We start from the raw sequence: 27,552 nt of genomic DNA, 5'->3' as shown, positions 1-27,552 counted from the left end.
CCCACACACACCACCAAAACACACACACCCACACATATCTACACACACATCCACAAACACACAAACACAACACACACAATTGCACACACACATCCGCACACACACAACTCCACACACACACAGACACATACACAGACACCTACACCACACACACACTTACTCGTGCGAACACATGTGAACACACACATACAGAGACCTGCACACAAATACACATCTACATGCATGTTAACACAGACATCCACACATCCACACATGCGAACACACACCAACACACATTCACATGTGAGACACAATCATACACAGACACTTGCACAGACAACTGCACCACCCACCCACACACACACACACCACACACACACCCACCCACAAATATACTCACACACACACCCACCCACAAATATACTCACACACACACCCACACATATACACATTCACTCACAAACACACACACATAAAGACACCTACATACATACCACCCACACACACTCACATACCCACATACACACACAGATACACACCCGCCCCAACCCCCACCCTCTCCACTCCCCCTTCAAACCCACCCCCTCCATGCCATTCCCTTCCAACCCCACCCCCTTCACTTCCCCTTCCAATCCCATCCCTCCACACTTCCCTTCCACATCTGCCACCCCAACTCCCTTCCTCCACCAAAACCCTCCACACCCTCCCCTGGCATCCCCACCCCCGACACTACCCCTTTCAACCCCACCCCTCCACTCACCCCTTCCAACTCCACCCCATCCATTCCCCCTTCCAAACACACCCCTCCAGTCCTTCCACCCCCCCAACCCTTCTCTCCCCCCTCCCCTTCTCTCCCCCACCCCTTCTCTCCCCCACCCCTTCTCTCCCCCCACCCCTTCTCTCCCCCCACCCCTTCTCTCCCCCCACCCCTTCTCTCCCCCCACCCCCGACATGGGAACTCCTCCAGTGCGTCACTGGGACTCCGCCGCGTCACCGAATGGCCCCGCCGGCCAACCCCCGCCTCCTGTCATTGGCTTGAGTCTGGCGAGCTGGCCAATGGACGTGTGGCCCCCGTGACGTCAGGGCCCGTTCATGCCCGTGAACTTGAGCGGGTGATTCCCGAGCCGCCGGTCCCTTGTCCATGAGAGCGGGGACCCAGCTGGTCCAGCTCCCGCCGGCGAGCTCTGGGATTGAAAGGCGCATCCGGACCTCATGTTGATCCGGTTCTTCAAGCCCCCGAAAGATCCAGCGTCCTCTTGCGACCAGGTAAGTGTGGCCGACACCACCCCTGGGCGCTAGGTCAATGCAACTCTCCTCCATCCGGACGGGTCCGAACCCTGAAACAGGACGAGTTCGCCCGAGGATCACTTGTTCTCTCCAGGGCCGACTGCAACTGCACCTGTTCCGCGCCGAGTCCGGCTGGGCGGCGGGGCCGGACGTTGCTGGAGAAGCGCTGCAGATCGCGGCGCTGGGGCCGGCCGGCGAATAACAGGAGGGGTCGGCTGGGCAGTGAGAGCCGAGACGGACCGACACTCGGACCTTTCTATTGAGCAGCGCGACACTGAACTCCGTGCCCGACTGTTCCAAGAGAAGGTTGCACCTTCCAGCCCTTCGGCCCACAAATGCGGTGCTGACCTCTGTGAACCCACTCAACACCTTCCCTATCTCACAGCCTCTCGAGTTTTCTTTCAGCCCAGATTATTTTAAATGCCCCAATTGTTCCAGCACCACCAGGCAATGCTTTCCAGGCACCCACTACTCTCTGTGGGGAGAAACCCGTCTTATTGCTCACTTCTCCCTGAACTTCCCTCCCTCCCTCACCTTGGACAGGTGGTGCTACTCGAGCCCCAGGAAGAAACAGTCCACCTGAACTCTTTCTCTCATCCTCACTCTGGAGGGAAAGGTCCTAGCTCTGTTAACCTTCCTCATCAGAGACCTTCACCAATCCCGCCAACGCCTGGTAATAGATCTCTCTGTACGCTCTCCACCCCCTTCCTGTAATGAGGGGACCAGAACATGGCCTTAGTGGGGTAAGGGAGGGAGGGAGGGAGGGGGGGGGGGTGGGAGAAGATAATTTTGGTTAGATTGTTTATGAAACAGCTGTGGGGCAGTGGTGAAACCCGTGATGCAGCTCTGGTCTTATTTTTAGACCCAGTCTTGTGCAGAACCTGAGTGGCAATTTTTTTCTTCCAGCAATTTCTCCCCAGGACAGTAATAGGTCCCTGGCTGATGTCGAATATCTTAGCCAAGTGCTGCTTCTGTGTCCAGGCAGTGACTGTCAACCAGAGTCAAATTTGTATGAAAGGAACGATGGATTAATGATAAAATCCAGGGTAGATGTGTGTAAAATGCCTCTGGCCTCAGGGGGAATGTTGCTGACCAGTGTAAATCTAAAGCAGATTAACTGGTGCCCTTTGTAGCTAATAATGTGATGCCCATTGCCTCTTTGATCATGTGCCTGGTATAGCAGTGATATCTATTTTTAAAAAAAAAATGCTTATTTGACTTTAAAACACAACTTGATTTAAAAGTACTGAGTCCTTTAAAAATCAAATTGGAAGTGTGTTGCTTGAGAATTTGCCACAAAACCAAACTTTTTGTCATGTTTCATGTGTTAGTTGCCCAGTCTCTGTGTTGAGGAAGAAATGGGACACGTCACCACAAGCCAGTGGCATTATCAGTTTACACATGCAACAATCCACTGGGCAGAGAGGTGTCTTTGATCTGAAAGGGTGCGGGAATCCCTCATTGACATGGAACACATTGCAAATTCTGGCCCATTGCATTTGTTTTTGATGCTGCTATGCCCGATGGCTGTCAGTCACAGGGTTGTACAGAACAGATGCAGGATCTTGCACTCTACACCTCCATACTGACCACCCTGAGTTAGACCCACCTGCCTGCTTTTAGTCCACATCTGTCAAAAACTTGCCAATCCATGGATCCGTCCACATGTCTTTTAGACATTGTGATATTTCCTCCCTCTAACTCTTCCTCTGGCAGCTCATTTCACAGACCCAGCACCATCAGTCTGGAAAAAGTTGTCCCTCAGGCCCCCTTGAAATCTCTTCCCTTAAATCTACGGCCTCGTTTTAGATTCCCCGAGGGTGGGGATAAAGACTGTGACCATTCATTGCATCCCTGCCCCTATTTATTTTAAAAACTGTGGCTGGTACAGTTAGCTTGGTGGTTAATGTGACACTATAAGAGAGCATGGGTTCGAATCCAGCACTGTCTGTAAGGAGCTTGTTCGATCTCCCCGTGTCTGTGTGGATTTTCTCCAGGTGCTCCGGTTTCCTCCCACCGTTCAAAAAGTACTGGGTTTCAAGGTCAATTGAGGTATTTTGCTGGCACGAGCTCCTGAGCCAGAAGGGCCTTTTACTGTGCTGTACGTCTAAATTAAAATGAAATGAAGCCTCTAGAAGATCACCCTTCAGCCTCCCTCACTCCAGGGAGAACAGTCCAAGCCTATCCGGTGTCTCATTATTTCAAGCCCTCCAGTCCTGTCAGCATCCTTTCCATAGTCTCTCCAGCTTCATCACATGGTATAGCAACCAGATCAGTACCCAATATTCCATTTGGGGTCCAACCTGTTCATCAACACTCCCTAAGACCCTCTCATTTACTGTAAATCATGAAAATTTGTGGTCACCGTGGTTGAAATAAAAACACAAAATGCTGGAGAAACTCTGTAGGTCAAACAGTAGCCGACGTTTCGGGTTTGTGCCCTTCATTAAGGTATGGAAGAATGTCAACAGTCATCCGAACAAAAGGATGGGGGAGTGTGGGCAAAGGTAGGAGAAGGAGGGAGTGCACAACTGCCATAGGGAGGAGGGATGGCTGGGTGGGTAAATGGAGCGAGGAGGTAGAAAAACATGGGGAAGGGAAAATAGGGGGAGCTGGTTAGCAGAAAGCAGAGAAGTCGAAATTAATGCCATCTGCTGGAAAGTATGCAGACGAAAATTAAGATGTTGTTCCCCTAATCTGCGAGTAGTCTGGGTAGGATAGTACACAAGGCCATGGACAGACGTGGGAGTGTGACTCAGAAGTGAAATGGTCGGCTACTGGGAGGTCGCTGTTGTGGTGGACGGATCTGCGACTAGTCTCTCTAATTTAGAGAAGGCCATAAAGGGAGCACCAGATGCAGTAAATCAGTCCTTGGATATACAATTGAAGTATTGTTTTACTTGAAATGCATATTTAGAGACCTGGACTATGGTGAGGGGGGATGTGTTGGTGCAAGTCTTGTGGCCACAGGAGAAGGTGTGGGGATTGGGGGGTGGTGTGATAAGTGGGGAGGGATGAGTGCACAAAGGAATAACTGAGGCAGCAGTCCCTGCAGAAGGCAGAGAGGGGAGTAGAAGGGAAAATGTGTCTGGTGATGGGATCCTGTAATAAGTACCTGAAATTCCTGAGAGTAATGTGCTGAATGTGGAAGCTGGTGGGGAGGTAGGTGAGGATAAAGGGGCAGAGGGGATGAAGGCAGATGAGTGGGAAATGGATGAGATGAGAGTGAGGGGAAGCCATGTTTGTGGAAGGAGGCAGACATTTCAGAAGATCTGGAGTGGAAGACCTCATCTTGGTGCGGTGGAGATGTAGAAATTGAGAGAAAGGGGTGGAATCTTTGTAGGGGACAGTATAGATGACATTTTCCTTATTCTAATTATTATCTTCCAAAACATAAGCTGTGATTACCCCAAATTTTGATCTCTTTAATCCAACAAGTCAAACTCTGTGGCTGTTACTTTATGTAGTTTTAATTTGTTGATAGAATGGATAAACATTTCACATAACTTTGCATTAAGACTTCCATAACGATGAATAAAAATGTATTTACTGTGTGATAAAGATATAAAAAGTATATGAAGATACAAATGATATAAAAAGCTTTTAAAGAGATACAAATTCAAAGAAAAATTTCTTGTACTCATGCTTCCTCCATATCTGGTTGAATAATGAGCAAGCCGTTAGTCGTAGATAATCGTAGTCACTATGGTAACCCTACAAACAATAGTTCTCTTAAAGAGACCAGCACAAAATTAGCTAAAAATCAAAAAACACAAGGTTTTAACCTTTACATTCCAGCCCCTCATTATTATAATAGATATTAATGGCTAATATGTAATAATTACTATCACAGATGCAAAAAGTAAATATAGTAAGAATTAGATTAGAAATCAAAACTTTCAGTTTCCTGTAAAGGACAGATTTTAGTGATGGGTCTATTTAAGTAACCAGTCTAGGTTTTAATCCGCACTTGCCTAATGAATCCTTTCTTGTCTGGAACTGTATCCATGATTTACCCCAGGAACCAAGAATATCTTGGTAAAGAATTGTCCATGAAAATTGCAATGTCTCCACATACAAAATTGCATTTAACTTTAGACTATTTTTGTCATTTTTGTAATATGAAAGATGTCTTTAATCCATTATTTCCAAAATAAATCTGCAATAAATTGCACTTGTTTCCATCTGCATCTTGCATAAATATCATCTTTTTGAAATTGACCGGTTTTCTCATGTATATGTCAAGCAATCATATCAGAAACATGAAATTACTTCGCTAATATAAATGGATCCTTCACTTCTTGTGGCATTATTGCTTTTTCCAATCTTCCTCCTACTCTTAATATATCATTTACAAGAATAGGATTTAGCTTGGTTTTGAAGCATTCAAATTCTTCTTCAATTTTGATATCTCGTTATCAAACACCTTTTTCTGACAAAAATGAATTATTTCTAATTCAGGATTTGCCAACTCATCAACTGTTAGGTAACAGCTCTTTCGAGTCTTCAGATTCTTTTTCTTTATATAATTTAAAAGCTTAGTTTTAAACCTAAGAATCTGCTAAAGCCTATTTCAAACAGGAGTGATAGCAAATTAATTGAGTGATTGGATCATTTTCATTAGATATTTGAATAGTATTTACATTAGTGTTTGGGATTTAAGGATCTTCCATTGAAATTTCTTTAAATTCTTCCAGATTTTGAGGCCACTCTTCTGCAGATCATGAAAGAAATTCAGAAAAGATTGAACTTTTGATCCTCGTGAAGCCATATCAGCTGGATTATCCACTGTTTTAACATATCTTCATTGATTAGCATGCAAAATGTTTTCAATTTCATAAACTCTGTTAGTCACAAGGGTACAAAACCTTGTGATTTTGTTATTAATGTATTTAAGCACTGATGTACTATCAGTCCAAAGCATAGTGTCTACTAACTCCATCTGGAATTCTCTTTTTAACTCGGTGTCCATTTTGCTCGCCATAGTAGCAGCAGTCATTTCCATTCAAGGTATGGTGACCGGCTTTAATGGAGCCACTCTGGCTTTACCCACAATGTACTCGCTACCTTGGTTATTTTGCAGTACCAAATAACTGACAGGACCAAAACCACCTTCGCTTGCGTCAGCAAAGATGTGGAGTTGAGCAAATGTGACAATTCCAAAGTCTATTGGTTTCAAACATCTGTTGACTTCAAAATTTTCTATCATTTTAAGACTCTCAATCCAATTTATCCAATCTTGTGCGGTGGAATCTGGTGTAGTTTCATCTGATCCAAATTTTCTTCTGCACAATTCTTTCAGAATTTTATTGGCTATTGATACTACGGTGCCAAAGGATCATATATTAAATTTATGATCGAAAGGATACCTCTTCTTGTTGAAGGCTGTTCTTTCAAAACAATTTTGAATTTGAAACCATCAGATTGAACCCACCATTGCACTCCCAGAATTCTTTCGACAGGTACAATATCACAAATCAAGATATTTTATCTTTCTGCGTCAGGAATAACAGCCAACACATCTCGACTGTTGCTAATCCATTTCATAAGGAAGAAACCTCCTTTATTACAAATCTCCTTTAACTCTTGATAAAGATCTTTTGCTTCTTTTTCTGAAGCATCTGAAGTATGAAAATGAACATAGGAATTATTTCTGATGATGGTTGTAGCTTGAGAACTAAATTTCTCTTCGTTATCTTCAGCACATTTCCTGCAATCAAAATTTGCACAACTTGGTGACAAAGTTGCTCCAAATAAATGAATAGTCATTCTGTATTTAATTGTATCTTTACTGTAACCTCTGTTAGATCACCATAACAATCATTAAATAAAATCATGATCTTCTCATGATACATTTATTTGATGAAACATCACTTCAATATCTGCAGCAATTACAATAGGCTCTTTACAAAATCTTATCAGAAAGCCTATTAAAGTACTGGTTCAGTCTGGACCTTGTAGAAGTTGAGAATTCAATAAAACTCTTTGAAATGATGCTCCACAATCAAATACTACCCATAGTTTCTTTTTTTGTGGATGTATAACTCCACGATGAGGTAAATACCATTTTCTATCATCTTTACATTCCGAGATATCTTCAGATACCTTCTCTACATAACTCTTGGTTATCATGTCCAACATGACATTGGTATATTCCAAATGAAAGGAAGGATTTCTCTTGAATTTTCTCTTCAAATTCGGCATACACTGTTCTGCAATTCTATTATTGTCTGGCATACAAATTTCTCTTCAAAGGTAATGCTGTACAGTAATGACCATCAACATGTTTCACAGAATTTGAAACTAATCCAGAAACTGTTTATCCTCCTTCGAAGGTTATCGAATATTTTCGAGACATTCAGGGAAATCAATTTTAAATTGCCGTTCCCAAAGATCATTAAGTTTGACAACTGAAACTCTGTTGACACTAGCATTCGACAAGTCCTGATCATTATTCATTTTTCCTCCTAATGGTCCATTAATTTTACATCAGAACAATGTTCTCGTAGCATAAGGTCCGTCATTTTGACTCCTTATTACATCTAGAAGTTTGAGAGCTTTTGGTACATCTAATCTAATTAACATCTCTATTTTAGCATCAATCTTTGGTAAGCAAACATCTTTTAGATGATCCCACTGTATGATATCATCTTGATAGAGAATATTCTCCCTATTCACAGGCATAGTCTTCTGAGTATATACACTTGGAAGATCGCAAAATTCATTGCTATCAAATTCAGCAATCTGTAAACCTGAAGCTATGTTACTTTCAATGTTCCTTTCATCATTCATTGTCTTCAACAAGATCTGTGATCTTTTACCATGAAGATTAAGTTTATTCATCAATTCAACAGTACAAAATGATGTGGTACTTGCTAGATCAGGAAATGCGTTATTTTTTTTTAAGCTTTAACCTGTATAGGAACTATTGAGAGGGCTTTGTCACTGGCCACAGGAGGACTGTTTGTCTGAACCGAAGCTGAGGCATTCTCTTTGACTGTGTCTTTAGTCATGGTTTCTGATTGTTTGACATCCTTCTCAACTTTACTTCATTGAGTATGCAGTAACTTGGGATGTTTCAAACTGCATATATCACAACTGCACATTTCATTCCAAAAATTGTACAACATCCTCAAAAGTAGCGTCCCTTCTAGAAAACATCTTAAGCTCTGCAACCTTGGTTCTCCATGTCCTTCAACTTGTAAGGTAATTTATTGACAATAATCATCAAATCATCAAGCAAATTCAGCTCTTGCACATGTACACGACTTCCCATTGTGATACTACATCCTCTCAGAAAGAGTGAGTATGCTTGTAAAGCCTTTGCATCCTCCTGATTTTATTGCTGGCCAAGAAAGAATCTTGTCTATGTGGGCCCTTGCGATTTTATGTTCACCTTCATAACGATAATGCAATAATTCTTTTGCCCTTTTAAAAAATCTTGTTCTGGATTCATATATTGGCAACCTTTGACTCACTCCTTCACCTGTCCTCCAGTTTACTTTTCCAGGTAATACAATCGATCCTTAGCATTTTTAGTATCACTTTAAATGTGATGTTCAAAGGATTTCATGAACGTCAGATATTGTAAGGGATCTCCAGTTAAAAACTGGAATTTCTTTCTTAGGTAAACCATATGAACCTTGTGCTAACATAACGAAAAATTCATTTTGTTTTGCTATAATATATTGTCTTGGCCACTTTGGCTTGCGACTGGCTGTCTTGTGAGTGGAGCAGACTGAACTTGAACTGGTGTCAGGTGTTGGACCTTGATATGTAACTGATGCATTGATGGGGATTCTTGACTTCTCGCTGATTCTTCAGCAACATGAAGAGACATCAATTGTTCAATTGTTCATTATTGAGCCATCAATTGAACTTGGTTGAAATTTTCTTTCAGGAAGATTCATAATTTGTGCACAATAAAGATAGAATGTCGGTAGTTCTTTCCACAGGGTTGGTCATTGACATTCGAGGACTAGCAGCGCCACCTGTGGCTCCTTTCTCGCGTATACTCGATTTGTGGTTGTGGTACCCATTGATCTGCTAGAATGTTAGGTGCTAGCCCTTTGGGTATTTCACTTCGAGTGATAGATCTTACAGAAGCCTGAGCTAATGTTTTTCCTTTGGCCATATTCATAGCATGTTGTTCCTCAAGATCTAGTCTTTTATTCTCTCTACTCAATAATCTTTTGGTTGATTCTTCATTTCAGCTTCCATATCTTCTAAAGCAAGTCTTTTCTTCACCCACTCATGTTGTGTACAGGTAGTAGCCAAGTCTGCATGTGCCTTAGCATGCATAGCCGATAACTTGAAGCATGCAAAGCTGTACTTGCCCTAGATGACTTTGAAGATCTTCCTACGCTCATAACCCTGGAAACGTTAGCATCAGGATTCACATCTGAACATTCAGATACCACTGATTGAGTCTCTATCTTCTGCATTTCACTCTATACAGCACCAATGGGGCTTTGCAATGTACACTCATCTGTTCCAGTTCCATTAACCTCTCTCAGCGAATGAGGCCTGCAGTGCCTTAACGGAGTCTTCTTCTTGCTTGGTAGTTGAAGCTGATTCTTCCCTGGACACTGACTCCAACATTCTGCCAAACATTGTCGGTCCACCTTGCTGGGTCAACCCACGATCAGACAGCTCTGTTCGAGGAGCTGTTTGCTCAAGGTCATTAGCCCGATGAGACTTCTTCTTTTCCATCTTCAGTTCTTCACACTGCAGCCTGTCTTCTTCTGGCTTCTTGGAACTGTAAACAAATTTTTATTTTGCGTGGTCCCTTGAAGAGTATTCCTTAGTTCTGTGTTGTGTAGTATTCACACAAACTGGCTGCATTATCTTAGTTAATAGAATCTGGGCTTCCTGCCAATTTGCCTGGTATCTCCTTTCCAAGGTTACAGGTGCCTGAAGTCCTTGGCTGTGATTCAAACTGCACATTTCGCAGACATGTTCTCATTGAAGCTTCCAAAATTTTCTAACAGATGTTTTTTACTAAAGGCTTTTCGATTTTAACAAATTGAGTTCTTTCAGCCTTTCTTCCAAACAAATTCACAATTTTATAAAACAACTTTTCTTTGAATAAAAAATTCACAGCTTTTAATATTTCCCAGTTTCAAAAATTGTTATCTTCAAAGAAACATCAGCCTCGATATTCTGAACTGCATCTTTTTCATCCAAATAAATCAAACTTTGTAAATGTAGCAGTAAATAGCTTTAATTTTCATTGATAAAAGCCAATAAACATTTTCATGGCTTCACGCTTTATAACGATGAATAAAACAAAACCTATTGTAAATGATAACAATACTCAACTTCAAACAAATATAAATGAATTAAAATAATAATAAATGATTAATAATGAATAATAATGACTCAATTTCTTATCTCCGTCCGCAACACCAGTCCTCTGGTAAGATTCATACGGAACTGGCGCTGATTTCGCGCATAGCTGCGCAAGATGGTGCCGGTGCCTGACGTTGACCTCCTCCTGCTCAAGATGAGCAATCATGCATGCGTTAAGTGATCCTGGACTGACGGGGAGGGGAGAGTCCATATCCATAGTCAGGTTGAAGTGACCTTGGTATCGATGGACGAGGAAGAGGTGGACATTACTGGACTGGAAGAAGAGGAAGAACAAATTATGGAGGAGGAGGATACAGCCATATATAAGGGGAGGCCCTGGTGAAGCAGACTTTGACATTTAAGTCTGACCCTCACCATTCAGAGTCAACTTTATTTATTGATTTATCCAAGCAGATGGAGAACTTGGCTATTCAAATGAGTCAAGGGTTTTCAGTTATGAAGGAACAGTTTGCTGATATGAAGGGGGAAATGTATTCTATTAAATTGGACGTGGCAAAATGTTTGAAAGCAGTGGACAAGGTTCAGGATAAATTTAAGAAGAATGAAAAATAATTTATTGATTGTAAAGATGATGTGGACCAATGTAAAGAAAGGATAGGGCAGAAGGAGGATTTGTTTACTGGCTGGGAAATTCAGAAAAGTAATTTATTGAAGAAGGTTGATGTCTTGGAGAATCAACGTCTGACCCAGTTCAGTTTTTTCAGAAGTGGATTCCCGTGGTTTTGGGAACAGCATATTTTCCGAATGGTTTGGAACTGGACAGAGCTCACCGAGCAAAAGGAAGGAAACCGCTTCCTGGTCAAGTTCCATGTTCTATTTTGGTTAGATGTTTGCATTACCAAGACAGAGAGTTGATTTTAAGACTTGCTGTTCAAAATACGAGAAGAAATCAGGGCCCTTTACTGGTTAAAAATTATAGAACATTTTTTAATGCTGATTTGAGTCAAGTTGTAATTAAATGCTGTAAATAATTTTATTCGGCTAAGGCTGTTTTGTGGAAGAAAGGATACAAATTTGCTTTTTGGAATGCTGCTGTGCTTGAAACTTTTTATGGAGATTATCAATCTCAGTTTTTCACTGATGATGCTGAAGCTCTTACATTTGCTAATTCTTTACATGATAATAACCAGGTGCAAAGTCAAGAAAGGTTTTCTCAACAGCATGTTTTGGTTCCAAAAGGGAAGAATGGGAAGTGAGAGATGGAATCTCAGCAGTTGATTGATATTGGAATTGATGATGACCAGGTTAATCGAGATTTGGAAGAAGCATTTCATACTTGAAATGATTTTCATGTTACTTTTTGCTGCTCTGCTCAGGGGAGGTGGTTTGGCTACTGATCCTTCTGAAGTCATCGGCCACCTTGTGGCATTGGTCACTCCCATATAATTGAGGGGGGTAATACTATTATAGTATTCTCTTTTTTTGTTTTTTTAATTTTTTTTTTTGAGGAGATCTTTGGTTTTGTTTGCTGGAGCCATGGGGAGGTGCTTCATCATTTCTGGTGGGGTGTTTATAGATATGTCCTAATGGTTAATTTAAATTTTGCTACTTTTAATGTCAATGGGCTTAATAATCTAATTAAGAGAGAAAGGGTATTGACATATATTTTAAAAAAATGAAGGTTGACGTTGCTTTTTTTTTGCAAGAGACACATTTGACTGAAAAGGAACATCAGAAATTAAAAAGAGATTGGGTTGGGAAAGTTATAGCATCTTCATTTAATTCCAAATCAAGAGGAGTTGCTATTTTTATTAATAAAAAGTTATATTTTAAATTGGAATCAGTTTTTGAGTCAGTTGGTAGGTTCTTGGTTGTTAATTGTATAGTTTTTTCTTAATGTTGGACTTTAATGAATATTTATGCTCCTAATATAGATGATAAGCAATTCTTGTTGGACTCTTTTTTTAAAAAATTTATATCCGGTATAAGATAAAATTATGGTAGGGGGTGATTTTATCTGCTGTTTAGATTCATTATTAGATAAATCTCCAAAAGCGGTAACTAGAACCAAAATGGCTAAACAGTTAATGGTGTTAATGAAAGACATGAATTTGGTAGATATATAGAGAAAGTTGAATCCCAAGGAGAAAGATTTTTCATTTTATTCATTCCATCATGATTCTTATTCTAGAATAATTTATTTTTAGTATCAGCACAATTACAAGGTTGAGTTTTGAAGGCTGCATATGAGTAGAATTTTGTTTGATCATTCTTTGTTATTAATTACATGTACAGGGTTGGAGAGAATTGACAATGTTTATCGTTGGAGATTTAATTCTTTATTGAAAAATCCTGAATTTTGTACATTTATACGGGGTCATGTACAGCTTTTTTTGAAAGTAAATATAGGTTCAGTTGATAGTAAATTTGTTTTATGGGATGTCTTAAAAGCTTACAACAGGGACAAATTACTAGTAATACTGCTAAAATTAAGAAACAACATGTGGCTGAGGTTAGTAAATTGAAGAAAGGATTTACAATGAAATTCCACGAAAGTTTAGAAAACACGCTTAGTTAATATGAAATTACGATATAATTTGTTACAAACATAAATTTGTGAAATTATTACAGAGAACTAAACAGTGATATTATGAGGTGGGTGAGAGCTCATAAAGTGTTAGCTTGACAGTTAAAAGTGGAACAAGTGTCAAGAACAATAAATGTCATTAGACATGATTCAAAGATGAGTTTTGTAAATTTTATGAAAAAATGTATACTCTGAAGTGTAGGAAGATGAAGCTAAAATTGATAATTTTTTATCTGAATTAACTTTACCTTTTTTGAAGGATAAAGATATCAAGGATTTAGGTGCTTTCTTTACTGTTAAAGAAGTGATGGATGCACTTCGATCTATGCCTAGTAGGAAATCTCCAGGAGATGATGGTTTTACTTCTGAATTTTTATAAAGAATTTCAGGAGATTAATTCCTTTATTGATGGATGTATCGAAACAGGTGACAGAGATTTGTTTTTTTCCGGATTCATTTTCCAAAGCAATTATTAGTTCTTCTTAAGAAGGATAGGGACCCATTAAAAGAAGTGTCTTGTAGACCTAATTCCTTATTGAATGTAGATTATAAAACTTGTTGCCAAGGTTCTAGATAATAGATTAGCAAAATATTTGCGTGATTTAATTCATGTAGAGCAAGCGGGTTTTATTAAATATCGATATTCAGCAAACAATATTGTCAAGTGCAGTCTGACCAGCCAATGGTAGAGTGGAATGGATTTTTTTTATCTAAAGGTTTGGAGAAATTACATTTTGGTCCTTTTTTTATTGGTTGGATTAAGGTTTTATAATAGAAGACCTACTGCTAGAGTTGTGACAAATGGAGAGGTATCTTCAACTTTTATGTTATCCAGATTGACTAGACAGGACTGCCCTTTGTCACCAGCTCTTTTTGCATTGGTCATTGAACCTTTGGCTCAGTTGATTAGATAAGATAGTAATATTAAAAGTATTAAGGTAAATGCTGATGAATATAAAATAAATTTGTTTGCAGATTACGTTTTGATATATTTAGCACAGCCTTTGAAATCTTTGGGGAGTCTGCATGATAGATTGGAGTGGTACGGTGAAATATTGGGTTATAAAATTAACTGGGAAAAGAGTGAAATTATGCCTTTAGGTGAAATGGATTATTTTCTGTGCAGGCTTGTTGTCAAATTTAATTGGTCAGATTGGATTAAGTATTTATGTATTAAAATAGATAGTAATTGTAATCATTTGTATGAACTGAATTTCCTACCTTTACTGTCTAAAATTAAATATGATTTGAATCAGTGTAAAGATTTATCTATAACATTGATAGGATGTTTTAACTGTATTAAAATGAATATTTTCCCTCAAATTCAAAATCTTTTTCAATCTATTCCTTGCAAGATTCCTCAAAAATGTTTTTTAAAGATCTGAATGCTGTGGTGGGGTGGTTTTTGTGGAAGGGGAAAATGATAAGGGTGTCATTACAGAAATTAACTTGGAAGGATGCCTCAGGAGGGTTGCAACTTCCTCATTTTCAGAATTATTATGAATCCACACAGTTGAAATTTATTAACAGGATGTTTGAAGTTGATAAACCTCCGATTATGGGGTAATATTGAATTATCAGATTGGTGAGAAAAAGATGGATCAGTTTATTTATCGATGGAATCCTCAGTTATTAAGTAATTATAATTACCTGGTGTTGAAACATTTAATGGAATTATGGAATTTAAAAAATGAAATTATAGGTTCTCAAGGTAAAATTTCTGCTAAAACTCCTTTGTTTCAAAATAAGCTTTATCCTTTTACACTGAACAATCAACTTTGGAAGTTGTGAGATCAGAAAGGTATTAAATTAGTCGAAGATTATGAAGCAGGATATTTTATGTCATTCCAAAGAATGAATGAGAGATATGAAATATCTTCAAATTCTCTTTATTCTTATTATCAAGTTGAAGCATTATTGTTGGATAATTTTGGGCGTATGTTACGGTTACCCAGGTGGTCTAAATTTGAAACTTTAGGAAGGTAGGAAAGGATTTGTATCTGAGATATGCATTTTATTGCAAAAGCCGGATGTTTATAAATCTAAATTAAAATGGGAAAAAGATTTGTCCATATCTATCTCTCAGGATGATTGGATGAATCTATGTGAAGATAGTATGACTAAAATTGTAAATGTAAGGTACAGATTGGTTCATTATAATTTTCTCCATCAATTATATTGATGATATTAAGGAAATATGATTATTTCTTGTGATTTATGTTTCAGATGTCATAAGGAAGTTGGCTCTTTCTTTACATTCTACTTGGTTATGTGAGACAGTGAAACCTTTTTGGGGTAGATTTAAGGAAATCTTAGAAGCTATTTTTAAATTGAAAATTCCATTTGATCCTTCAGTATTTTTATTGAGTTATATTAAGGAATTGAGTTTGGAGTTGAAATTAAATAAATTTCAAATTGCTTTTTTGAGATTGGCTTTAGCTGTGGCTAGAACATGTTTGGCAATTACTTGGAAAAATTAGATTAATTTGGGTATTCACGTGGAAATGAGGTCTTGTATTCCATTGGAAAAGATAACATAATTTTCGTAATTTTTTTTGTTAAAACCTGGAGCCCGTATTTGGATTATATGGGGATGAATTATTAATCTTTTCCCCATGTACTGATGGTGTTGCTCTGAACCATGGCAAATAATTGGAGAGTTTTACAATTTGTGATCTCCTTTCTTTCTTCTTTTTGGGGTAGTTTAGAGGGGAATGTAAGGGGTATTTCCAAAAAACATCATGCATGTATTATGTTTTTCTTTATTTGTATTTTTTATTGTATGGCTTATCACGATTAATAAATAAAATTTTCAAAAAAAGATTCCTGAATGATCAATGGATAAAAGACACTGCCTTACTTTTCAGCCACAATAATTTATTTTTTTTCTAGTAATATTGTAAGATGGTTATAATATGAATGTTGCTGCATATCACTGAATTTCATGACTCGTTAATTTTGATGCCATCACATACAACCCTGAGATTCTTTTTCCTGCTGGCCAAAAAAAAGCTGTGCACAATGTACACATGTAACTAAACAACTGACTGCAATAAACAGAGGGGAAAAAAAACAATAAAATGCAAAAATCAGAGCCCTGATATGAGCCTCTGAGTGAGTGTGGTGATAGATAGAGGAGTAGCAGCTGTTCCTAAACCTGGTGGTGTGAGTCCTTTTTTTAGATGTACAGCACAGCCCGTTCCACGCCAAATTTATACCCAATTAACCTCCAACCCCCGGTACATTTCAAACGATGGGAGGAAACCGCAGTCCCCGGGGAAATCCCACGCAGACACAGGGAGAATGTACTGACAGTGGGATTCAGACTCTGGTCCCAGTCCAATCTAAAGCTCCTGAACCTCTTTCCCGATGGTAGCAGGGAGAACAAGGCATGTGCTGGGTGGTGTGGATCCTAGATGATTGCTGCTGTCTATCCAGCTCTTGGTGCACAGAGTGAAGGAGACACGCAGTTCAATGTCACAGTTAGCAAGGGCAGGACATCTGCAGTTATTGGGACTGCTGCACCTACTTAGAATGGAAAGCTGCATCTCCAGGGGCATGTGGTCTGGGCATGGCGTGTGATAAATCCCAGTGAGCTGCGAGAGCTGACCCAGGGTCCTTGACCACAAATGCTGACCATGTCTCCCCATGGATGCTGACTGACCCGCTGAGTTCCAGCAGCTGCTTGACATTTGCTGCAAATTCCCAATGTCAGCATTTCTTGCACTTGTCCCTTCAGTTTGTGCAATGTCTATATGATATTTTAGCTGCTCGTAATGAATGTGATGTGAACTATATCTTTGCGATCACAGAGGCAGTGTGACCCAGTAGACACAATGAGAACCGTCTGAAACACCAACATCCAGTGCAATAGGTGCAGTGAGTTTAGTGCCTTTCTGTACAAGAATTACCCTTTATTTCATTTCCCTCTTCTACCTACGACCGCTTATCTGTTTGCTTGTGCTCCCCCCGCCTGTCGAACTCTCCTCCTCCCAACACCACCCCTCCCCTCTCTCACATCTCTACCCTTCACCCTTACCCTCTCACTCCTCTCCCCTTCTTCCTCCCCTTCTTCGTTCCCCTCTCTCCACCCCTTCTCCCCCTCCCTATCTCACTCCCCTCCCCTTCCCTGATCCTCTTCTCCTCCTCCCCCATTTTTCTCCCTCCAACCCCTCTTCCTCTCCCTTCCCCTCCTGTCCCCTTCTGATCTTCCCTTTCACCCCTTGCCCACTTTCCTCCTCCACTCTCTCCCAAACTTTTTTATGTAGTGTTTGCCTGTTTTATCCCCCTCACCCTCCCACAAACAAACACCACTCTTCAAAAGACTGATGATCCTCCCCAGAGTCCTTGAGATTGCAGGGGGTGCTGGATTCTGTCTCCCTTCCCAGTTTCCCCCACCTTCCTCAACACCAACGCCATAGAGGGGAGGGGCTGCCTTGCACATCAGTGCCCCCTTTCCTTGAATCCTTGCCACGAGAGGCAGAAATTGCCATTGCAACGTGAACAAAACTCAGCCCACTTCCCTGTTTCACATCAGCTGTGTGAGTTGCCTCATCACATCCTTAGCAGGGTGAGAAGGGGAAGATGGTTCGGTGACATTCCCAGAGTAATGAATGAATGGTTATGTTGGGTCAGGTCACCATGAAAGCTGCCACTGCCAGGTGGACTCGGGAGGTGGTGAACCCCAAGCTGTGTAAACGAGTGGGCACTGTCCGAAAGACTGAGTTTGAGAGAGAGCAGAAATAACATCGCTGCTTGAGCACGTCTGTCCTGAGACCTACCATTTTAAGTCATTCTCAAGCAGACTTGTCAATCCATCTACCGACAGGCACTGGCAAACAAAGGCCACCTGCAAATTGAAGGAACATTTAATATTCCACCTGAACATTCTCCAACCAGATGGCATTAACATCAATTTCTCCTGTTTCCAATAACCCATCCCATCCCCATCACTCTCTCTTTCCCTATCCATCTTTCTCCTGTCCACCAGCTCCTCAGGACCTTCACTTCCCTCTCCATTCAGAGTGATACCTTCCCCCCCCCATCACATTGCACCTTCTATTCTCCCAGATCTTTCCTTCAAGCACAAAGCTGAAGTAACTCAGCACTTTATATATAGCAAAAGGTAAAGATGCATAACCCATGTTTCAGGCTTGGAAAAAGGTTGGCGGGTGCTGGAAAAACATGGTAGGGGGAGGGGTAGGAGAGGAGCACAGTCCCACAGGCAGGAAGTGATAGATGGATAAGAGAGAGAGGGGACATCAGCAAACAGGGAGAGGGATGGCTCTGTGAATAGAGAGGGAAGGGGGTGGAGAGCTGAGGGAAAGGAGACAGACGGAAAGGGAAGAGAGGGAGATTGGAGAGTAGGTTAGCAGAAACTGGAGAGATTGATTAATGCCACCCAACTGTAAAGTACCCAGATGGAAAATCAAGTGTTGTTTCTCCAGTTTACAGGTGGTCTTGGTGCGATAGAACACGAGGCCATGGATAGACGCGAGTGTGGGAGTGGGGCGCAGAATTGAAATGGATGGCCATTGGGAGATCTCTGTCACTGGTGCAGACAGAGCAAAGGTGCTCAGCAAAGTAATCTCCCCAGTCTCTCCGATGTAGAAAAGGCTGCAAGTGTAGCACCGGATGCAGTAAATCAATCCTGCAGATACATAAGTGAAGTGTTGCTTCACTTGAAGGGCCTGTTTGAGGCCCCAGAATGTGGTGAGGGGGGAAGTGTGGGCGTGTAAGTGTGACATGTCCTGCAGACACAGGAGAAGGTGTGGTGGGGGGGGGGTAGTGGGTGATTGGTAGGGAAGGATGAGTGAACGAGGGAGTCCCTATGGAAGACCGAGAGGGGAGAAGAGGGGAAGATGTGTCTTGTAGTGGGATCCAGTTGTAGGTAGTGGAAATTATGGGGAATAATGAGTTGGATGTGAGGCTGTATATAAAGTAACACCGTTAGACCTGCCGAGGTCATGTTCGACCGCCTGCCGACATTTTTCCGAAGCTCGATGAAGGGCTCAAGCCCAAAATGTTGGTTGTGTCTTTATATGTGCATAAAAGAATGAGGGGAGATTTGATCGAGTATTTAAAATAATGAGCAGGACATACAGAGTAAATGTTGATAGGCTTTTTTCCACAGAGGTAGGTGAGATACAGACCAGAGGGCATGGGTTAAGGGTGAAAGGGGAAAAGTTTAAATTTAAATTTTAAATATTTTTTTCAATTTTATATTTAGACATACAGCAGGATAACAGTCCATTTTGGCCCATGAGTGCATGAAGCCCAATTTACACCCAATTTATTTGCGCCCCCGATACATTTTTAACAGTGGGAGGAAACCAGCGCCCCCAGGGAAAATCCACACAGACACGGGGAGAACGTACAAACTCCTTACAGACAGCATGGGATTGGAACCCCGGTCCCCATCACTGGTGCTGTAAAGGCTTTGTGTTATCATGAGGGGGATGTTCTTTACACAGTCAGAGGTGGGAGTGTGGAATGAGCTGCCAGCTGAATTGGTAATGTGGGCTGAATTTTAAAATTAAGACGATTTTGGATGGGTACGTGGATGGGAAAGGTATGGAGAACTATGGGCTGGGTTCAGGTCAATAGGACTAAACAGAAAAATGGTTTGGCACAGACTAGAAGGGCTGAAGGGCCTGTTCCTTTGCTGTAATGTTCTATATAAAAGACGCTGTTTCACCTGCTGAGTTTCTCCAGCATTGTTTTTACTTCAATCACCATGTCTGCAGTTACTTTTTCCACAATTTACCTGCCGCCCCCTGCCGCCCCCTGCCGCCCCCTGCCGCCCCCTGCCGCCCCCTGCCGCCCCCTGCCGCCCCCTGCCGCCCCCTGCCGCCCCCTGCCGCCCCCTGCCGCCCCCTGCCGCCCCCTGCCGCCCCCTGCCGCCCCCTGCCGCCCCCTGCCGCCCCCTGCCGCCCCCTGCCGCCCCCTGCCGCCCCCTGCCGCCCCCTGCCGCCCCCTGCCGCCCCCTGCCGCCCCCTGCCGCCCCCTGCCGCCCCCTGCCGCCCCCTGCCGCCCCCTGCCGCCCCCTGCCGCCCCCTGCCGCCCCCTGCCGCCCCCTGCCGCCCCCTGCCGCCCCCTGCCGCCCCCTGCCGCCCCCTGCCGCCCCCTGCCGCCCCCTGCCGCCCCCTGCCGCCCCCTGCCGCCCCCTGCCGCCCCCTGCCGCCCCCTGCCGCCCCCTGCCGCCCCCTGCCGCCCCCTGCCGCCCCCTGCCGCCCCCTGCCGCCCCCTGCCGCCCCCTGCCGCCCCCTGCCGCCCCCTGCCGCCCCCTGCCGCCCCCTGCCGCCCCCTGCCGCCCCCTGCCGCCCCCTGCCGCCCCCTGCCGCCCCCTGCCGCCCCCTGCCGCCCCCTGCCGCCCCCTGCCGCCCCCTGCCGCCCCCTGCCGCCCCCTGCCGCCCCCTGCCGCCCCCTGCCGCCCCCTGCCGCCCCCTGCCGCCCCCTGCCGCCCCCTGCCGCCCCCTGCCGCCCCCTGCCGCCCCCTGCCGCCCCCTGCCGCCCCCTGCCGCCCCCTGCCGCCCCCTGCCGCCCCCTGCCGCCCCCTGCCGCCCCCTGCCGCCCCCTGCCGCCCCCTGCCGCCCCCTGCCGCCCCCTGCCGCCCCCTGCCGCCCCCTGCCGCCCCCTGCCGCCCCCTGCCGCCCCCTGCCGCCCCCTGCCGCCCCCAAGAAGGAAGGATTTATGCATGTTACATACCTTTGCTTCCTGCAATTGCTGTCTTATCTGCTGTGATTCTTGAGCCATTACATTGTGTTATACTCGGCCCCAGGGTTGACAGACTTTCCTCTTCAACTTGCGTATTTGGCTGTTGTTTGAAGCTTTCATTTAATGGCATTGGCAGAGGGAAGGGTGCGAGATCCCTGCCTTGCTCTTGGAGCATAAGTTCATTCCCAGGAGATGTGGTGTCTGCAGTGTAGGTTCCTCTCCAGGCCATTGTGGTCTTGTCCGCTCTGTGGGGCAGCTTGCCTCTGCATCACCTGTCCAGGGATGATTTGAAGATGTTGACCACGGGAAATGAGGGTGTTAGTGGAGAGTTATTACCCAGGCTGGAGCCCTGTGATCAGTGGTCTGCCTCAGAGATTGGTGGGTCCATTGTTCCTAGCTATCTGTAGCAATGTCATCGATTTAATCTCAAGATTGTTTTTATTGTCATATAATAATACAAAAGAATGTACTATACATGAGATTTAATTTTGTCTGAAGTTTGCCATGAATTGTGAAAAGGAATGGAATATAAGATCAGGGATGTGATGTTGAGGCCTTATAAGGCACTGGTGAGACCTCACGTGGAATATTGGGAGCAGTTTTAGGCTCTTCATTTAAGAAATGATGTGCTGATAGAAACATAGAAGATAGGAGCAGGAGTAGGTCATTCGGCCCTTCGAACCTGTTCCGCCATTCAATGAGATCATGGCTGATCTTAAAGTTCAGTACCCCGTCCCCACCTTCTCTCCTTAACCCCTAATTCCCTTATACTGAAGAAATATATCTAATTCCCTCTTAAATATATTCAATGAACCTGCCTCTACTGCCCTCTATGGCAATGAATTCCACAGATTCACCACCCTCTGGGTAAAGAAATTCCTCCTCATCTCGGTTCTAAATGGTGTGGCTATTATCCTCGAACCATGGCCCCGGGTTCTAGACTCCCCCACCATTGGAAACATCCCTTCCGCATCCTTTCCGTCCAGTCCTGCCAGAATTTTGTATGTCTCTATGAGATCCCCTCTCAATCTTCTAAACTCCAGCAAGTACAATCCCAAATTGCGCAATCTTTCCTCATAAGTCATTCCTGCCATTCCAGGTATCAGCCTGGTGAATCGCCTTTGCACTCCCTCCATTGCAAGAACATCCTTCCTCAGATAAGGCGACCAAAACTGCACACAATACTCCAGGTGGGGTCTCACCAAGGCTCTGTACAACTGCAGTAAGGTATCCTTATTCCTATACTCAAACCCTCTTAATATGAAGGCCAACTTACCATTTGCCTTTTTAACCGCCTGCTGTTCCTGCACGCCTTCAGTGACTGGTGCACAAGAACCCCATGGACTCTCTGCACTTCCCCATCTCCCAATCTATTGCCATTCAAATAGTAATCTGCCCTCCAGTTTGTATTACCAAAGTGGATAACCTCACATTTATCCACATTGTAGTGCATTTGCCATGTATCTGCCCAGTCCCCCAATTTATCCAAATCACACTGGAGCTTCCTGACCCCCTCTCCAGTGCACATGACCCCTCCTAGCTTGGTGTCGTCTGCAAATTTGGAGATATTACATCCAATCCCCTTATCTAGATCATTAATGATCATTAAAGGCACCAGTGCCTTATAAAGCCTCATAAATTGTGAACAGCTGGGGTCCCAGTACAGATCCCTGTGGCACCCCACTGGTCACCGCCTGCCACTCAGAAAATGAGCCGTTTATCCCAACTCTGTCTTCTATCTGCCAGCCAGTTCTCAATCACATCAATACCTTGCCCACAATCCCATGAGCCTTGATTTTGCATGCCAGTCGTTTATGTGGGACCTTATCGAAGGCCTTTTGGAAATCCAGGTACACCACATCCACTGGCTCTCCCCCATCTATTTTACCTGTCACCATCTCAAAGAATTCCAATAGATTTGTCAAGCACGATTTACCTTTTGTAAATCCATGTTGACTCTGTCCAATCCCTTCTCTGCTTGTCATATGCTCCGTTATTACATCCTTAATAATGGATTCCATCATTTTGCCCACTACTGATGTAAGGCTCACCAGCCTATAATTCCCCACTTTTTCTCTACCCCCCTTTTTAAATAGTGGGGTAACATTAGCTACCCTCCAATCCATTGGTACTGATCCTGAGTCTATCGAGTTCTGGAAAATAATTCTTAAAGCATCTGCTATCTGAATGTCCACTTCTTTAAGTACCCTAGGATGTAGATTATCAGGCCCTTGGGATTTATCGGCCTTCAATCTCTTCAATTTTCCCAAGACCCTGTCCTTAGAGATATTGATTTCCTTCAGCTCCTCCCTTGCATTAGTCTCTATGTTTCCCAACATCCTTGGGAGATTATTTGTATCCTCTCTTGTGAAAACAGAAATAAAGTAAGAATTTAATTGGTCTGCCATTTCCTTATTCCCCATTATATATTCCCCAGATTCTGACTGCAAGGGACCTACTCTGGATTTCACCAATCTTTTCCTCTTGACATATCAATAAAAGCTTTTGCAGTTGGTTTTTATGTTTGCTGCAAGCTTACTTTCGTAATTTATTTTTGTCCTCTTGATTAATCCCTTTGTCCTCCTTTGCTGCATCTTGAACTTTTCCTAATCTTTGGATGTTGGAGAGGAGGTTCACAAAGATGATTCCGGGAATTAAAGGGTTGTCGTATGAGGAATGTTTGACAGCTCTTGGCCTGTATTTATCGGAATTTAGGAGAATGAGGGGGGATCTCATTGAAACATTTTGTGTGTTGAAAGGCAAGGACAGAACAGATGTAGAAAGGTTGTCCCCAAGTTGGGACAAGAGGGGACAAGTTCAGGATTGAAGCCTCTCCACTCAGAACAGAGATGCAGAGAATTTTCTTTCACCAGAGCATGGTAAACGTGGAATTTGTTGCCACAAACGGTTGTGGAGGTCAGGTCATTGGGTGTATTTAAGGTAGACACTGATAGGTTCTTGAACCAGGCCATCAAAGGTGATGGGAAGAAGGTCACGTACTGGGGCTGAGTGGGAAAATGGTGCAGCTCATAATTGAATGGATAGCAAATTTGGTGAAGTGAATGGCCTGAATCTGCTCCTCGATCTTATAGTCTCATGGTCTTTTATATATACCTCTCAGTAATGATAAATGACACTCATGCTCTTCTAGTTTCTGCTGTCATGAAGCCAAAATGTGGCTGGTTTTCATCTGGAAAGTCTGCATTCACTGGGGTCGGTGGAATACTCAGCAGGTCATCCAGCATCAATACGAAGCGAGGAGTCACCAATGCTTCAGGCCTGAGCCCTTTGTATTATGGGGGAAGGAGGAAGAGGAGGAGGGGGAGAGGATGGAGGAAGGGGCAAGACAGGTCAACAGGTAAGAGGTCAGAGATGGATACAGGTGGGAAGGTAATGAGGAAAAGTTGAGGTTATGGGGGCAGCTCTCTGAATGGAAAGGGAATGGGGAGGAGAGCTGGAGGACAGGAGACAGAGGGAAAGAGAGAGACTCGGGGGAGGGGTTTAACGAAAACTGGAGATGTCGATGCTAACACAATCTGGTTGGAGAGTGCCCAGATGGAATATTAGGTATCATTTTCTGATTTGCGGGTAGCCTTGGTTTGGCAGTGCTTTGAGGTCGTGGACAGACGTGTTGGTGCAGAAATGGTCTGAGGAATGAAAATGGGAGGATCCTGTTACTGGAGTGGAAAGTGAAGGTGCTCGATGGAATGATCTCCCAGTCTGTGTCCAGTATCCCCAGTGTAGAGATCACATTGGGACCACCTGATGCAGTAGATGACCCCTGCAGATTCACAGGTGAAGTGTTGCTTCCCTTACGAGGACAGTCCCTTTGAATGAATTTCTTCCACCCCCCCCCCCCCCCCCCACACAACACCACCAATTGGTGGTGATTGCAACAAATACTACACTTGCACCCACACCTTCTCCCTCACCACCATTCGGGGAGGCAAACATTTAGAATATGGCTACCAGACTTGGCACAGATCTTTGGAATGCAGAACCAAAAGTATGGTAGTTGGAGGGAATAGTCGGTGGAAAAAACTCTTGAGGGCAAGAACAAGCCTAAACGGGTATTGGTTCATAGGGCAACAGGTTCATCACCCAGTGTTATTGACAGTCAGACCAACATACCTATCAAATCAGGAGCATACATAATGTGTCATCTCAAAAATGTAACACTCAAATATTTGTTGTAAAATTAAAGCTTTAATTTAAATTTAATTTTAGGGCACTATTACAGGCCAAGTCCAGCCCACACCTCCCAAATGCACCCATGTGACCAATTAATCCACTAAACCCCATGCATCTTTGAAATGTAGGAAGAAAGCAGAACACCCGGAGGAAGCCAAGGCGAACACAGGGAGAATGGCAGATGAATTTAATGCAGACAAATATGAGGTGTTGAACTTTGGAAGGACAAACCAAGGTAGGACATGCACGGTAAATGGTTGGGATCCAAGGAGTGTGGTAGAACAGAGGATTCTGGGAATACAGATACATAATTCCCTGAATCTGGTGTCACAGGTGGATAAGGTGGTAAAGAGAGCTTTTGGCACATTGGCCTTCATAAATCAAAATACTGAGTCTAGGAGTTGGGATGTTATGGTGAAGTTGAATATGACATTGGTGAGGCCAAATTTAAAGTATTGTGTGCAATTTTGGTCGCCAAACTACAGGAAGGATATCTATAAAATTGAAAAGTTGCTGAGAAGATTTACTAGAATGATGACAGGAATTGAAGAGCTGAATTGCAAGGAAAGGTGAAAGAGAATAGAAGTTTATTCACTGGACTGCAGAAGAATGGAGATTTTATAGAGGTTTACACAATTATGAAGGGTACAGATAGAGTACGTGGGTACAGATTGAGGGTATGTGAGACACAAACCTAAGGGTTAAGGGTGATTGGGGAAGTTTAGGGACCACATGAGGGAGAACTTTTTCACAGAAAGTGTGGAAGTATAGAAACTAGATTTGCAGAGAGATGGGAACCAGAGTGTCAGACCTGATAGAGGAGTGGAGGAGGGAAAAGATGATGTGAAGATTGCATGCACTGTTAGAAGTCACAAAATTTTATGAGGTAGAAATGCTCTCAGGAGCATCTATTTCAATGCAAGGCATATTGTAGGAAAGGCAGATGAGCTTAGAGCATGGATTGGCACGTGGAATTATGACATTGTGGCCATTAGGGAAACTTGGTTGCAGGAGGGACAGGACTGGCTTCCTTTGTTTCAGACACAATAGAACAGGGGGAGATGAAAGGTGGAGGAGTGGCATTGCTGTCAGAAAAAAACATCAGAGCTGTGCTCAGGCAGGACTGGCCAGAGAGTTCGACTCCTGAGGCTACATGGGCTGAGCTGAGGAACAGGAAAGGTATGACACACTAAAGGAGTTGATTTATAGATCACCCAATAGTCAACGAGAATTGGAGGAGCAAATCTGTGGAGAGATGGGGGACGGCAGCAGGAAACAGAGGTTGTGATAGTAGGGGATTTTAATTTTCCACATATTGACTGGGACTCCCATACTATAAAAGGGCTGGATGGCTTGGAGTTTGTCAAATGTGTTCAGGAAAGTTTTTAAATCAATATATAGAGGTACCAACGAGAGAGAGGGCAATAGTGGATCTCCTATTATGAAACGAGACAGGACAGGTGACAGGCGTATGTGTAGGTGAATATTTTGGGTCCAGTGATCATAGTGGTATTAGTTTCAAGTTAATTATGGAGAAGGATCGGTCTGTGCCTTGCGTTGAGATTCTATATTGGAGAGGGGCCAATTTTGTGGAACTGAGAAAGGATCTAGAATGCTTGGATTGGGATGAGTTGTTTTCTGGCAAGGATGTATGAAGTAAGCAGAGGACCTTCAAAGATGAAATGTTGAGAGCACAGAGTTTGTATGTTCCTGTCAGGATTAAAGGCAAGGTTAGCAGGCAGAGAGAATCTTGGTGTTTGAGGGATATTGGGGATCTGGTTCGGAAGAAGAGGTGTAGAACAGGTAGAGGCAACATGGAGCAAATGAACTACTTGAGGAGTATAAAAAATGCAAGTAAAAGAAAGAAATTGGGAAGGGAAAAAGAAGACACGAGGTTGCTTTGGCAAACAATGTGAAGAGCAAAAGGATAGTAAGTGCAGAATTGGTCCCCTTGAAAATTAGAGTGGTTGGCTTTGTATGGAGCTAAGAGAGATGGGGAAGATCTTAAATGTCTTTTTCCATCAGTGTTCACTCAGGAAACGTACAGAGTTGTGGGAACTAAATTAAACAACCAGTGAGGTCATGGACCCTATACAGATTAAAGAGGAGGAAGTGCTTGCTGTCTTAAAGCAAATAAGGGTGGATAAATCTCCAGGGCCTGACAAGATATTCCCTCGGACCTTGAGGGAGGCTAGTATAGAAATTACAGGAGCTCTTGCAGAAATATTTAATATGTCCTTAGCCACATGTGCGGTGCCAGAGGATTGGAGGGTAGCTCGCATTGTTCCGTTGTTTAAAAAAGGCTTCAAAAGTAACCCTGGAAATTATAGGCCGGTGACCCTGACATCGGTAGTAGGTAAATTATCGGAAGGCATTCTAAGAGAGCCGATAGAAAATTATTTGGATAGGCAGAACCTGATAGGGATAGTAAACATGTAGGTTGTGTTTAACCAATCTTATAGAGTTGGTTACCGTGAACG

The 27,552-nt window shown here is 43.2% G+C and overlaps 1 protein-coding gene across 2 annotated transcripts in view; it reads left to right on the top strand.

Moving 5' to 3' along the window:
• The first annotated feature begins 1,041 nt into the window (after positions 1-1,041).
• The window catches only part of LOC138754630 (nuclear receptor subfamily 4 group A member 1-like), an 89,877-nt gene continuing 63,366 nt past the window's right edge, over positions 1,042-27,552 (top strand). Inside the window, exons 1-2 of one of the 2 annotated variants that reach the window (XM_069919178.1) lie at positions 1,042-1,245; positions 25,201-25,307. In XM_069919178.1, the coding sequence (XP_069775279.1) occupies positions 25,247-25,307 (61 nt within the window). In that variant the 5' untranslated portion in view covers positions 1,042-1,245; positions 25,201-25,246. The remainder of the gene's footprint in view (positions 1,246-25,200; positions 25,308-27,552) is intronic. The other variant, XM_069919179.1, reaches the window with a different exon arrangement.

Source organism: Narcine bancroftii, chromosome 2, assembly GCF_036971445.1.
Source record: "Narcine bancroftii isolate sNarBan1 chromosome 2, sNarBan1.hap1, whole genome shotgun sequence".
Classification (NCBI taxonomy): Eukaryota; Metazoa; Chordata; class Chondrichthyes; order Torpediniformes; family Narcinidae; genus Narcine; species Narcine bancroftii.
This window is presented reverse-complemented; position numbering and strand designations above follow the sequence as displayed.